Here is a 13501-nt window from a genome sequence, read left to right on the forward strand (position 1 = left end):
GGTTATAAAAAATGGTTAAGAGGAAAAAGCGGTTAAGAAAGGGCTATGTAAAAATGTATACAAAAATATATTTAAAAAGGTATATAAAATAAAAGATAATCAAATAGGACAGTAATGGTGTATGCACAGAAAGTAGACAAATTAAAGAAAGGGTCTATAATCAATTTCTGAATTAAGACCTTGTGGTGCTAGTATTCTTATGAAAAAAAATGGTTCTTTGTTCTTCTTGCAGGAGGCGCTTTTCATGGTCACCGCCTCTCCAAGATGAATACAGAACCTTGAACACAGAAAACTTCAGATCTCGAATTCTGTACGTAGCAATATTCTGTGATTCTGTGATTCTGTACATAGCAATATTCTACTAGCGGTGCAGTGGTGATGTTACAGCTTATACAGCTTCTGTGTTCTATTATGCATGTTTTAATAGGTCTTTTAGTTCCCTACATACAGTAGATCATATGGGCACATGATGACATAACTAACTTGTGCTGTGTGGCAATTAGAGGAGTGTTTGAGAGTGTAAACTTTGCCTAATTGAGGATGAATGAAGGTGGAGATTTCAGGTGAATGTGGACAGACACTGTATCTTCCACATATCTGTGGTCGGAGTATAAATCAGCAAGGGGACCCGAGACTGAATCTCGTAAAGCTGCCTCTTGAGTAGGCTACTACTAAGTTTATATTTTTGAAACATTTGTGGCCTTCTAGGATGTGCCAGTTCTTTCTTATGATTTTCTGGACTTGTACAGATGACATCTAGCAGCTTAGAACATAAGAGTAGCCATACTGGGTCAGACCAATGGTCCATCTAGCCCAGGATCCTGTTTTCCAAACTGGCCAAGCCAGGTCACAAGTACTTGGCAGAAATCGTGGCAACACTCCATACTACAAATCCCAGGGCAAGCAGTTGCTTCCCATGTCTGTCTCAATAGCAGACTATGGACTTTTCCTCCAGGAATTTGTCCAAACCGTTTTTAAACCCAGATACACTAACCGCTGTTACCACATCCTCCGTCAAAGAGTTCCAGAGCTAACTATTCATTGAGTGAAAAAATATTTCCTCCTATTTGTTTTAAAGCTATTTCCATGTAACTTCCTCGAGTGTCCCCTAGTCTTTGTACTTTTGGAACGAGTAAAAAAAAATCGATTTACTTCTACTCGTTCTACACCTCTCAGGGTTTTGTAGACCTCGATCATATCTCCCCTCATCGATCTCTTTTCCAAGCTGAAGAGCCCTAACTTCTTTAGCCTTTCCCCATTTCCCTTTCCCTCATACGAGAGGAGTTCCATCCTCTTTATCCTTTTGGTCGCTCTTCTTTGAACCTTTTCTAATTCTGTTTTGAGATACAGTGACCAGAACTGAACACAATACTCAAGGTGCAGACGCACCATGGAACGATACAAAGGCATTATAGTATTTTCTGACTTATGCACCATCCCTTTCCTAATAATTCCTAACATCCTGTTTGCTTTTTTGGTTGCTGCTGCACACTGAGCAGAAGATTTCAGTGTATTATCTACAACGACACCCAGATCTTTTTCTTGAAAGCTACCCCCAAGGTGGAATGTATTGGAATCTAGCATCAGGTAACTATGATGCAGATTATTCTTTCCAATGTGCATCACCTTGCATTTGTCCACATTAAATTTCATCTGCCATTTGAATGCCCATTCTTCCAATTTCCTAAGGTCTTCCTGCAATATTTCCCAGTCCGCATGTGTTTTAACAACCTTGAATAGTTTTGTATCATCTGCAGATTTAATCACCTCACTCATCATTCCGATTTCCATATCGTTTATAAATATGTTAAATACCACCAGTCCCTGTGCAGATCCCTTTGGCACTCCACTGTTCACCCTCCTCCACTGAGAGAAATGACCATTTTACCCTGTTTTGTGTCCAATAACCAATTCCTAATTCACACCAGAACATTGTCTCCTATCCCATGACTCTTTTAATTTTCTCAGGAATCTCTCATGAGGAACTTTATCAAAAGCTTACTGAAAATCTAGATACACATCAACCAGCTCACCTTTAGCCACATGTCTATTCTCGCTTTCAAAGAAATGAAGCAAATTGGTGATGCAAGACCTATTAAACCATGTTTGTCTACGTGATCTGTAATTTTATTCTTTATAACAGTTTCCACTATTTTGCCCGGCACCGATGTCAGGCTTACTGGTCTTTAGTTTCCTGGATCACCCCTGGAACCCTTTTTAAAAATCAGTATCACATTGGCTACCCTCCAATCTTCAGGTACTATGGACGATTTTAACAATAAGTTACATATTACTAACAGCAGATCAGCAATTTCATGCTTAAGTTCTTTGAGCACCCTTGGATGTATGCCATCTGGTCCAGGTAATTTACTACTCTTTAATTTGTCAGTTTTTCTCTGGTACATCTTCCAGGTTCACTGAGATTTCTTTCAGTTCCCCCGCATCATCACCCTTGAAAACCATTTCCGCTACAGGCAGATCTCTTACATCTTGTTCCGTAAAGACAGAAGCAAATCATTCATTCAGTTTCTCCGCTATGGCCTTGTCCTCCTTGAGTGCCCCTTTTGCTCCTTCATGATCTAATGGTCCCATGGATTCCCTCACGGGCTTTCTGCTTCTGATGTACCTGAAAAAGTTGTTACTGTGAGTTTTAGCCTCTGCGGCAAGTTTCTCTTTATATTCTCTTTTAGTCTTCTTTATTAATGCTTTGCATCTGACTTGCCAGTGCTTATGTTACTTCTTACTTTCTTCATTTGGGTCCTTTTTCCATTCTTTGAAGGACAATCTTTTGTCCTGTTGTTTGCTAAGCCACATTGAAGGGCAAACAGAGAAAAAAAAAACAGATGACATCACGAATATAAACAAATCTAAAATGAATAACATATAAGATCTCTAGCCTCTTTAGCCTTTCTCATAGGGAAGTCATCCTGTCCCCTCTCTCTTTTATGTTGCCCTTCTTTGTACCTTTTCTAATTCTGTTATTCAAAGTGACTGGGCTGTGGTGGCATTAGAGCACCACCAGCTGCTAGGGCAGTTTAGTAAACAGGGGGGAATATTTGGTTGTACCATGGAGCGATACAGAGGCATTAAAATATTTTCAGTTTTGTTCTCCATTCCTTTTCCAATAATTATATTAGCTTTGTTGCCCTCTCACTCCCTGATTCTAGTTATGAGGAGAAGCCAGTCCCACATTCCTGGTGCCTTAAGGAGGAGGATATAGGAGCATGTAGGCAGGGCATGGGAGTAGATCACATGGGGCAGGGCACTGGGTGAAATATCAGAGAGGGTCTGGAGACACCATCTCACCCCTTGCCTCAGGCAGCAGATCGTTCTTATCCAAGAACGAGGGGACTGTTTTTGGTCCTAACGTGCCAAGTGATCACTTCATAAAGTGCATGGGAGGAAAATTTGTTACTGCACATGGCATGCTTACCGTGCTTACTGTGTTGCACCGGCCCTGGCCCCTTCATAGTTCCACTCCATACACTTCAAAACATAATGTAAACCCCTCCCCCTGCTCTGAAGAGCTTGGTCTTCAGCTAATAGGTGACACAGACCTCCCTTTACCTGTAGTCGTGCCAAAGGAGTGATCACCCACTCCAGAGCAGAGGAAGTCAGGTTACAGTATACTAACCTCGTCCCACCCCTGTCTCGGGGATGGGAGGAAAAGAAACTAAATTTTGGATTTTGGCTGATTAGAAAGAAGCAAACTCCAATTTCTGATGCAAAAATTGGTTTATTTAACTACTAGGTAATCAGAAGAAGTGCCACCCTTGTAAATTTCTGATGCACTTTCTATTGAGATGTTACAATGTGTTCATCTAAATAGGATAAGACTCAGTTAACTTTTGATTTCTTTGTTTTCAACACAGATTAAATCATTTTTAAACAAAACAAAAAAATATCAGATAAGTATATTCTTATATCTCTATTTCTCTAAATTAACCATTTAACCTTGTCTAATGTATTTCCATTTGGTTAACATTAGAATTTGATGCTTTGTGTTTTAATCTTTCTCTCCAGGTTCCTTCCAGAACAGGAATTAACGGGTAAGTATGTAAATGTTTTTCTTTTAAATTCTCAAATTTATTTAAAAGGTGAAATTAGATCTTACCTGCTAATTTTCTTTCCTCTAGACCCTCCAGACCGGTCAAGACGCTTGGGTTATGCACGCCTACCAGCAGAGGGAGACTGAGAACACAAAAACTGAACCAAGCATAAGCCAGCCGCCAACCCCCAAGCAGCCAGTAAATCCTTAACAAAGCAAAACGCAACCAATAAAAAACCTAAACTATAACCCCGAAAGGTCAAAGAACCCTGTACTCAGAAACAATTCTTGGTAACGTGCTTCAAATAACCGAACACCACAGCGTTGCGGTCCTTCTCTGAAACCCAGAGGAAAACAACGGAACTTCAGAAACCCAAAGCTCCCAATTTAGAGTCCTATCAGCAATAGCAACATAGAAATGTCCATATCAATCATCTCTCAAGCACACTAGGACAAAGCACCAGAAATATACACAGCGGGAGGGTTCTTGACCGGTCTGGAGGGTCTAGAGGAAAGAAAATTAGCAGGTAAGATCTAATTTCACCTTCCTCAGCGACCCTCCAGACCGGTCAAGACGCTTGGGAAGTACCAAAGCAGTAAACATCTAAGGGCGGGAACTTTGCACCCCAGAAGTCAACACTGCCTCCCCAAAACTGGCATCCTGCCTGGCCTGCACATCAATTCTATAATGCTTCACAAATGAATGCAGCGAGGACCAGACCGCCGCCCTGCAAATATCCTGCGGCGGCACTAAACCACTCTCTGCCCAGGAAGAAGCTACTCCCCTGGTCGAGTGTGCCTTTAGTACCTCTGGCACCCTACGTCCCTTGAGCAAATACGCAGAAGAAACTGCTTCTTTCAACCATCTGGAAATTGTTACCTTAGAAGCCGCAGCTCCCTTCTTAGGTCCTCCATACAACACAAACAATCTATCCAAAGACCGAAACTCTCGCGTCCTGACTAAATAAGACCGCAAAACTCGACGGACATCCAGCTTAGCCAAACGGCGCTGAGAAGAATCTCCGAACCTATCTCCCAGAACCGGTAAAGAAATGTCCTGATTCACATGAAAGGAAGAGACCACCTTAGGCAAAAAAGACGGGACCGGCCTCAAAGACACCTTCTCCTTAGAAAAGGTCAGAAAGGGCGCCCGACAAGACAAAGCCTGCAACTCCGAAACTCGCCGAGCCGACGTAATAGCCACTAAGAACACTGTCTTCAAAGTCAAATCCTTTCAAGTACTTGTAACCAAAGGCTCAAAGGGCGGTCCCACCAAAACCTCCAAGACCAAGTTCAAATCCCACGGCGGAACCACCGGACGAAGAGGAGGACGGATCAACTTCACCGCTCGCAAAAACCGAACCACATCGGGAGCAGATGCCAAGGAAACCCCCCGGATCCTACCCCGGAAACAAGCCAAGGCCGCAATCTACACCTTCAAAGAAGAAAGAGCTAGACCTCTGTCCACCCCATCCTGCAAAAACTCTAACACCTGCGGAAGAGAAGAGTTCCAAGGAGAATAAGAACGATCCCTACACCAGTTCTCAAAAATCCGCCACACCCGCACATAAGCAAAGGACGTGGACTGTTTACGAGACTGCAACATAGTCTCAATTACTCTAGCTGAAAACCCTTTCTTCTTCAACCTGTCCCTTTCAAGAGCCAGGCCGTAAGCGAGAATGGAACCGGGTCGGGCATTACGATAGGGCCCTGCAACAACACCACCGACCCGTCCAACCTCAGGGGACCCTTGATCGCCAACCGCACTAGATCGCCGAACCACAGACAACGTGGCCAATACGGAGCCACGAGGATCACCGTGCCGACGTATCGCTCTATTCTTTGAACTACGCGCCCCACTAGAGGCCAAGGAGGGAACACGTACAACAGTTGACGCGGTGGCCACGGAAGCACCAGAGCATCGATCCCCTCGGACCGAGGGTCCCGCCTCCGACAGAAGAACCTGGGCACTTGCGCATTGCTGGCTGTTGCCATAAGATCTACCACCGGCAGTCCCCACTCCATCACCAGCCGATGAAATAGCGGACGATGCAGCGACCACTCTCCTGGATCCAGAGTGTGCCTGCTCAGAAAGTCCGCCTGGAGATTGTCCACTCCGGCCACATGACCTGCGGAGAGACTCTGCAGATGAAGCTCCGCCCACTGCATCAACTCTGCCGTCTCCTCGGCTACATCGCGACTCTTTGTGCCCCCCTGATGGTTTACGTAAGCTACCGCCGTGGCATTGTCGGACAGAACTCGAACTGCCTTCCCGGCGAGAAGATACTGCAGGGCCTGCAACGCCAACTGGACCGCCCGAGTCTCGAGCCGATTGATTGACCAAAGGGCCTCCTCCGGTGACCAGAGACCCTGTGCCACCTGACCCAGATAATGTGCTCCCCAGACTGCCAGACTGGCATCTGTGGTCACCACAATCCAATCCGGAGAATCCAAGGGCATCCCTCTCTCCAGATTCGGAGTATGAAGCCACCACCGCAGACTGGTTCGCACCGCCTCCGGCAAGAATAGTCTGACCTCCAAACTCTGAGACTGCGGAGACCAACGATCCAACAGCGCTGACTGCAACTGCCTCATGTGAGCTCTGGCCCATGGCACCACCTCTATCGATGCCGCCATCAGCCCCAAAATCTGAAGATACCCGTGAGCTGACGGGGACCGCTTGGCAGAAAACTGACGGATCAGCCCCTGAATCTTGGCAATCCGAACGGGCGGCAGAAACACCAGGCCCCGCACCGTATCGAAACGAACCCCCAGATATTCTAGGGATTGAGACGGAACCAGATGACTCTTGACACTGTTCACCACCCAGCCGAGCGACTCCAAAACAGATACTACCTTCGCTGTTGCTTCCACACTCTCCTGATAGGATTTGGCTCGAATCAGCCAATCGTCGAGATATGGGTGAACCAATACTCCTTGCTGCCGCAAAGCCGCCGCCACTACCACCATAACCTTGGAAAAAGTACGCGGCGCCGTAGCCAGACCGAACGGCAGAGCACAAAACTGAAAGTGATGTCCTAGAACCGCAAAGCGAAGAAACCGGTGATGCGCCTTCCGAATGGGAATATGCAGATAAGCTTCCGTCAGATCCAGAGAAGTGAGAAATTCTCCCGACTGAACGGCTACTATGACCGACCGCAACGTTTCCATGCGAAACGAGGGAACCTTCAACGCCCCGTTGACTCATTTTAGATCTAAAATAGGCCGGAAGGAATCCTCCTTTTTGGGAACCACAAAATAAATCGAATAACAACCGGTCTCTCTCTCTGAAACCGGCACCGGAACTACAGCCCCTAAATCTATCAACCGCCGGAGAGTCTGCCGAATTGCCCCGGCCTTGAGCCGAGAGCGGCATGGGGAGGCTACAAAGAAATCTGGCAGAAACTCTTCGAACTCCAAGGCGTACCCGTCTCGCACCACTTCGAAGGACCCACTGGTCTGTCGTGATATGGGCCCACCTCTGATAAAACTGACTCAACCGAGCACCTACTCGCACCAGAGGCTGGACCCGCAAACCTTCATTGAGAAGCACGACTGGAGGACAGAGCTCCCCCCCGAGACCTCTCGTCCTCCTCGACGACCCCCACGAAAGGGCTGAGTACACTGAAAATATCTGCCTCTAAACGGCGCACTAAACCTACCTGGCCTATAGCGCCGGGCATCCTTCAAACGAGCCCGCCCTGACATGCCGCGACCCCCTCCTCTAGGTCGCAATTCTGGCAACCGCGGAATCTTAGCCTCCCCAAGACCACGCACCAATTTATCCAACTCTTCTCCAAAAAGCATGGACCCTTTAAAGGGAAGCGAACACAACTTGGATTTAGAAGCCGCATCCGCAGTCCATCCACGAAGCCACAGGGCCCGACGAGCTCCAACCACCAAAGCCATATTCTTCGCCGAAGCCCTCAACAAATCATAACTAGCATCTGCCAGAAAGGAAGATCCCATCTCCAACTTGGCTAACTCCTGCACCACGGAAGCCCTGTCCAGCGCGGGACCATCCAGAAGCTTTTCAGCCCAACGGAAACACGCCCGAGCCACTAGACCTCCACATAGAGCGGCTTGCAGAGACAAGGCCGAGAGATCAAAACTTCGCCGAACAAAAGACTCCAACTTCCTATCCTGAGGGTCTCTGAGGGCAGTCCCCCCATCAACCGGGATGGCAGTAGCTTTGGTGACTGCCGTCACCACCGCATCCACTGTAGGAGATTTAAAAGAATCCCTATCCTCTTGGGGAATAGGATAAAGTCTCGCCATCGCTTTAACCACCCGACAGGCTGAATCTGGAGAGGACCACTCCTGTAAGATCATATCCCTCAGATCCTGATTCATAGGGAAAGAACGAGAAGCCTTACGAATGCCCTTAACCAAAGGGTCTATCTGCTTAACCTCCACTACAACCGGCTCAGGAGCCTCAAACCTAAGTGTAGACATCACTTGATCAATGAGCTCCGGAAGCTCATCCCTAGGAAAAATCCTTACCACCGAGGCATCCTCCCCTGGGAAGGATCCCTCCTCTTCAGGATCAATGTCTAAAGGGAACTCATCACCCAATCCACTACCCTCATCTTCCGAGGGAGGGAAAGACAAAAAATCAGGGTCCTCCACATAGTCTAGCCTTGGGCGCTTGACCCCCAAAGGAGCTGCCCCCTTCTGTACATCCGGCTGAGAAGCACCTGCCTGCCAGGCCTGAAACATCGACCAGACAAACTCCGGTGGAAATCCCATAGCCCCTGAAGGCCCTGGAGAGCCCCCAACATTCTGTCCCGGGCCCTCCACCACCTGCTGGGCCGGGATCGCCAGAGGAGCCGAATCCAAGATGGCGGCGGTTCCCGCCAAAATCGGGACCGCCGCCACCGCACCAAAACCTGAGTCAGACCCCGGGAGGCCCTTACTGCCGCCCGAAACCTCAGCAGACAAAACCGGAGGGGAAGAGAGAGCATGCTTAGGCTCACCGCAAAACTTGCACGGAGCTCCGGGCGTTTCAATCCCCCGACGCGCGCAGGAACGGCAACGAGCTGCCTTTCCCGCCGACATCGCTAAAAACTTAAAGCGGTACACACACAAACCGCCAAAATCGCCCCAGCTCTACTCCCTTCCTCCACACCACACTCAAACCCTTGCCAGCCCCCAAAATGAGAAACGACAAAATGCTGTGATGCAGAACAGCACTGTCTGCTGCTTGCTATCCTCCTTTTACTTCTGTTTCTTTTTTTTTTTTTTTTCTTCACACACACAGCAAACAGCCCAGTTGCTATATACTGACAAGGGCTAAGGCTCTCAAGGTTCCTGTAGCACAGGAGCCGAGGCACCAGGCTGCCTTCACACAAGGTACAGCAGGGGCAAAACCCGGACACGGGTGCAAACCCCTAGGGGAACAGGGAGCCCCACCGGACCCGCTTCCCCGAAGCACAAATTCTAAGTACAGGGTACTAAAATCAGAATCTCTAATCCTACCAGACCAGACTGACTGCTCAGGCTGCACGTCTACCCTCTGCTGGAGACTGAGATTTACTGGCTGCTTGGGGGTTGGCGGCTGGCTTATGCTTGGTTCAGTTTTTGTGTTCTCAGTCTCCCTCTGCTGGTAGGCGTGCATAACCCAAGCGTCTTGACCGGTCTGGAGGGTCGCTGAGGAATTACTCTTTTCACGGTCACTTAGCTGCTTGTCAATTTAGGCGGGGCGATGACTTTCTTGCGTTGGGGCCCATATCTTCTGTTTCCAGGATCTCAGCAGTTTTCCTCTCCTCCTCTGAAGTCTTCTTCCTAAACCTTTCACTTTAACAAAAGTAATTGGGAGCAAAACCCTTCTCTTCCTAACAGTTCTCCGCAACCTCAATGGGACTTAAAACAGGTCTCAAATACTGTGGGCAGCTTTTCTAATTAAAATAAAATTAAATAAAAACTCCCTTCTAAACACCTGTGCTGTACTGAAACACCCTAACCTGTAGCGCTGCACTGCTTTGCTGGTCACTCTCTCCACTCTAGGTTCTTTTCTCATTCAGGCAATGAACATTCTATTTCACTCTCTCTTGGTACATTGGATATCATATATCCTAATGAACCATTTTACTCCATTTCAAATTTAAAATGAATGTTTTTCTCCCTACTCACAATCAGCCTTATTCAATTTCCCCCTTCTGCTCACTCCAACAATCCAATCCCCCTTTGGCTTTTATTCTCTGTAAATCTTCAATTCCCTTTACTTCTTCTCAAACAGACTCCTCCTGCACTTTCCTTTATCATCACCCTTTTACCTTGCTCACTCTCACACCTCAGTTCTGAAAATCCTATTTTACCCTCAATTTATTCACAGTTCTTCACCCACACTCAGAGCCCATTCAGACATCAACCTTCCTCATCAAAGCAGCAGGCTCCTCTCAACTGCCACAACCCCCACCCCCGTTTCCTAGGAAACCCCTCTTAAAATTCCAAGTTACTTTGCTGACCAGTGGAATGTTCACCAGCACAAGTAAATCCCCATTTTACTATTGTTTTTCCCATAAACTATAATGGGAAATGATTAAACATTAAAATTTAAACCCAACCTTATCACCAAAATGACCCAAATTTACAATTTCTATCCACCCCTGTGCTATCCAATTTATTTATTTTTCTTAACCCTATGTTACAATAACTTTAAGCAAACCATTAAGAACAATCATTATGTAGTGTGAGACCCCAAAAGAGGGTTGGGGAGTGGGCTAGTAAGTAACACAGACAGACACAGGGTGAAACAAAAAAATAAGTATTTTATTCCAAGGAATCCTCAGGCCTGTTCCTTTCACAGGATCTGAAATATAGGATAGGAAACTTCTGCAGTCTAGTACATTCAGTTGTAAGCAAGCCTCTGGTGATAGGCCAAATACAGTCTGTGACTGCCGGGGTTACCATGCCCCAAACGCAGCTGAATAGTTCTCAGTTCTCTGCCGAGGTTTTATATATACAGCGTGATTGAGCTCACTAGTCCGCTTGTAAAGTGTGGATGGGTTCGCTCCTGAGGAAGCCATTAGAGGCGAAACAGACAGCTCCGTTGAGCTTGAGAGCAATAGTTTTATAACATGTGATATATTAATAAGGTCCATGTCTTAAATTAAGCTGAATTAAGTCAAATTGAAGTGCAACTGGGATTTATATTGTACACAGATATGTTCACAGATGAATAAGAATAAGATATAAAGTGTCACATATTGGTATACACAAATTGAAGTATATATAAAAAAAACAGAGAAGGTTTTTGACCAATGATGGTGGTTTGAACGTGAGGTTCTTCCATGGGCTCCTTATTTTGGAACCATAAGAGCCACTGAGGTCTTTTCCCTTCAAAATGCTAAATAGTAGTAGTAGTAGTATAATAATTTGGGAATTATTTCTGTGAGCTTTAACAGGCATTTCAATAAGGAATCAGTTTGTGTTGGTAATATTACGGGAGATTGATTCTTAAATTTCCATTCGTTGTAATAGTATTTTTCATGGTCTCCTATATCCAGCAACCATGCGTTTCACTCTTCAGAATAGCACTAAGCACTATACTGACCCTGCTGATCTGCAAAACCTTTTGGATAGTAGATCCTGTTCCACAACCTGATGTCACTCAGCAGTGCTCCACTCACCTGGCTGTTCTATGAATGGTTTTGTAACCCACAGTTATAGTTATGCTGGCTTTGGTCCCCCTTGCAGTCCATACTGGACTCATGTGCCCCTTAATGGTTTATCCTTTCTTTGTTCCAGTCTCTCCTACCTGGAGCATGTTAGTTTTTTTATTCTAGTTTTGTTTTTTGAAACCTTGCATTATTTTTCTTTGGTTTTGCTCTGCCTTTATGAGGGGTTTTACCCTCGTTTGTCATTTTTATTTTATTTATTTATTTATGCAGACCATTTATACCCCACTTAATACCACTGAAAGCGGCCTCAAAGCGGCTTACAATGAACTGATAAAACAATACAATGACAGTAGAGAGGGTAGAAGGAACAGAGGAAGAAGGGAAGGGAAAAGAGTCTAAAATGGACTGTGGAAATCCAGACGCTGAGTTGTAACAGAGTGGCTGAACAGCTCCCAACAAGGCACTGTAGTGAGACCCAGCGAACACAGTCAAAGAGTAGAAGAGGCAGCATGCAGCCTGGAAAGTGGAGGTGGTCACCGGAGGCAGAAGACAGCAGCTGGAGGTGAACAAAGCTGGCGGGGCTAACGAGTCCAGCAATAACACAATTTTCTGGAGCAGCTGGCAGTCCGATGTAGCTCCCATTTGGAGCATATAAAACCAACAGCCTCCATAAAGAGACCACACTGTCACCAGCCAACAACTTGAACTTGTTCTCCACATCATTAGCAGCCTTCTGGTACTGTTCTGTAGTGAGATTGTAGAACTGATCACTTCTCTCTTCCAGATTAGCCAGTTGCTCTTTGTAGTACTCAGCCTGCTTTTTTAGGATTCGGTCCTTCTCTTCTATTTGCTTAGCTAGGCACTTTGTTTTTAGGCGCACCTCTTCAGTAGTTCTTTTTTCCCAAAGAAGGGCTCTAGTAAGGAGCTCATGAGCTGCATTCTTCTCTCGTTCTAGGATTCTACTGATTCCTTCACGTGTATAGCGTTTATCTTGCTCTAACCTGTTCTGCGTATCAGTTTCCCTTCTAGCTTGCTCCAGTGCTAGTTCTTCAGCTATTTTCCTTTCCAGCTCTGCTTCATTCACTGTAAAGCCAGGAGAATCAGATGATGGTGGCTGTGGTCTTGCAGCAGGTGCACTAGGCTCCTTCATATGGTTAATTACGTTATCAGACAACCTGATGTCCTTCTCCACCGTGATATTATCATTGTCGTGTACCTCAAAGGAGACCCGCCGGGTACTGGCACTCCCTCCCATGTCTGCGTCTCATACACTGTGCGTCTAAAATTTCTTTGGAAATTTATGAGGAAATCAGCGGCCCAGATGAACAAAAGGAAGCCCGAGATCAAAAGTCACTGGCCCAAATGAGCACCCCACACTGACCTGGCCCCAGCAACTCCGGCACCCGCAACCATACCGTCGAAGCAAACAGGCCGTCTGCCGGTACTGAAACGGCGATGAGCGATGATGGCCAGTTGCTTCCCGAAACAGATGACAAGATGAACCCCAGATCTCCACGGTACTCAAGGAAGCTGGCACGATCAAAATCAGGCCAATTCACTGCCAAACAACGGGCAAGCTCCGAGATGGGATCAGGAGCTAACGGATCTTAAGCCCGTTAATCAGCGGCCATTTTAGAATGGATTAACACAGCATGGTTTGTCACACCCTACAATAGTTTCCTTAATGCTACTGCGAATACTCTCCCTTAACATAAAAGGAATCTCCAGTCCCATTAAAAGAAAGAAACATAATTTGCCTGAGGAAAAAAAATGCGGGCATTTGTTTCTTACAAGAAACCCATCTGGATGCACAAGAAAGTCATAAGCTTAT

General features: G+C 46.2%; 1 protein-coding gene across 1 annotated transcript; it reads right to left on the reverse strand.

Moving 5' to 3' along the window:
- Positions 1 to 248: 248 nt before the first annotated feature.
- On the reverse strand, positions 249 to 12956 carry LOC115472521 (MICOS complex subunit MIC19-like). Its single transcript, XM_030206810.1, has 2 exons — positions 12369 to 12956; positions 249 to 300 (listed from the first exon to the last, which is right to left on the reverse strand). The coding sequence occupies exons 1-2, from the start codon at positions 12923 to 12925 to the stop codon at positions 249 to 251; spliced, it is 609 nt and encodes a 202-aa protein (XP_030062670.1). The 5' UTR covers positions 12926 to 12956.
- Positions 12957 to 13501: the final 545 nt, after the last annotated feature.

Source organism: Microcaecilia unicolor, chromosome 6 (assembly GCF_901765095.1).
Source record: "Microcaecilia unicolor chromosome 6, aMicUni1.1, whole genome shotgun sequence".
In the NCBI taxonomy this organism is placed as follows: domain Eukaryota; kingdom Metazoa; phylum Chordata; class Amphibia; order Gymnophiona; family Siphonopidae; genus Microcaecilia; species Microcaecilia unicolor.

What these genes read in the sequence shown, in the direction of transcription:
- LOC115472521 (XM_030206810.1), bottom strand. Translation starts at nt 12,925, where the DNA reads ATGGGAGGGAGTGCCAGTACCCGGCGGGTCTCCTTTGAGGTACACGAC. An exon ending in GTGGAGAACAAGTTCAAGTT is followed by an intron (nt 301 to 12,368) that starts GTTGGCTGGTGA and finishes ACAGAATTCGAG; the next exon opens with ATCTGAAGTTTTCTGTGTTC.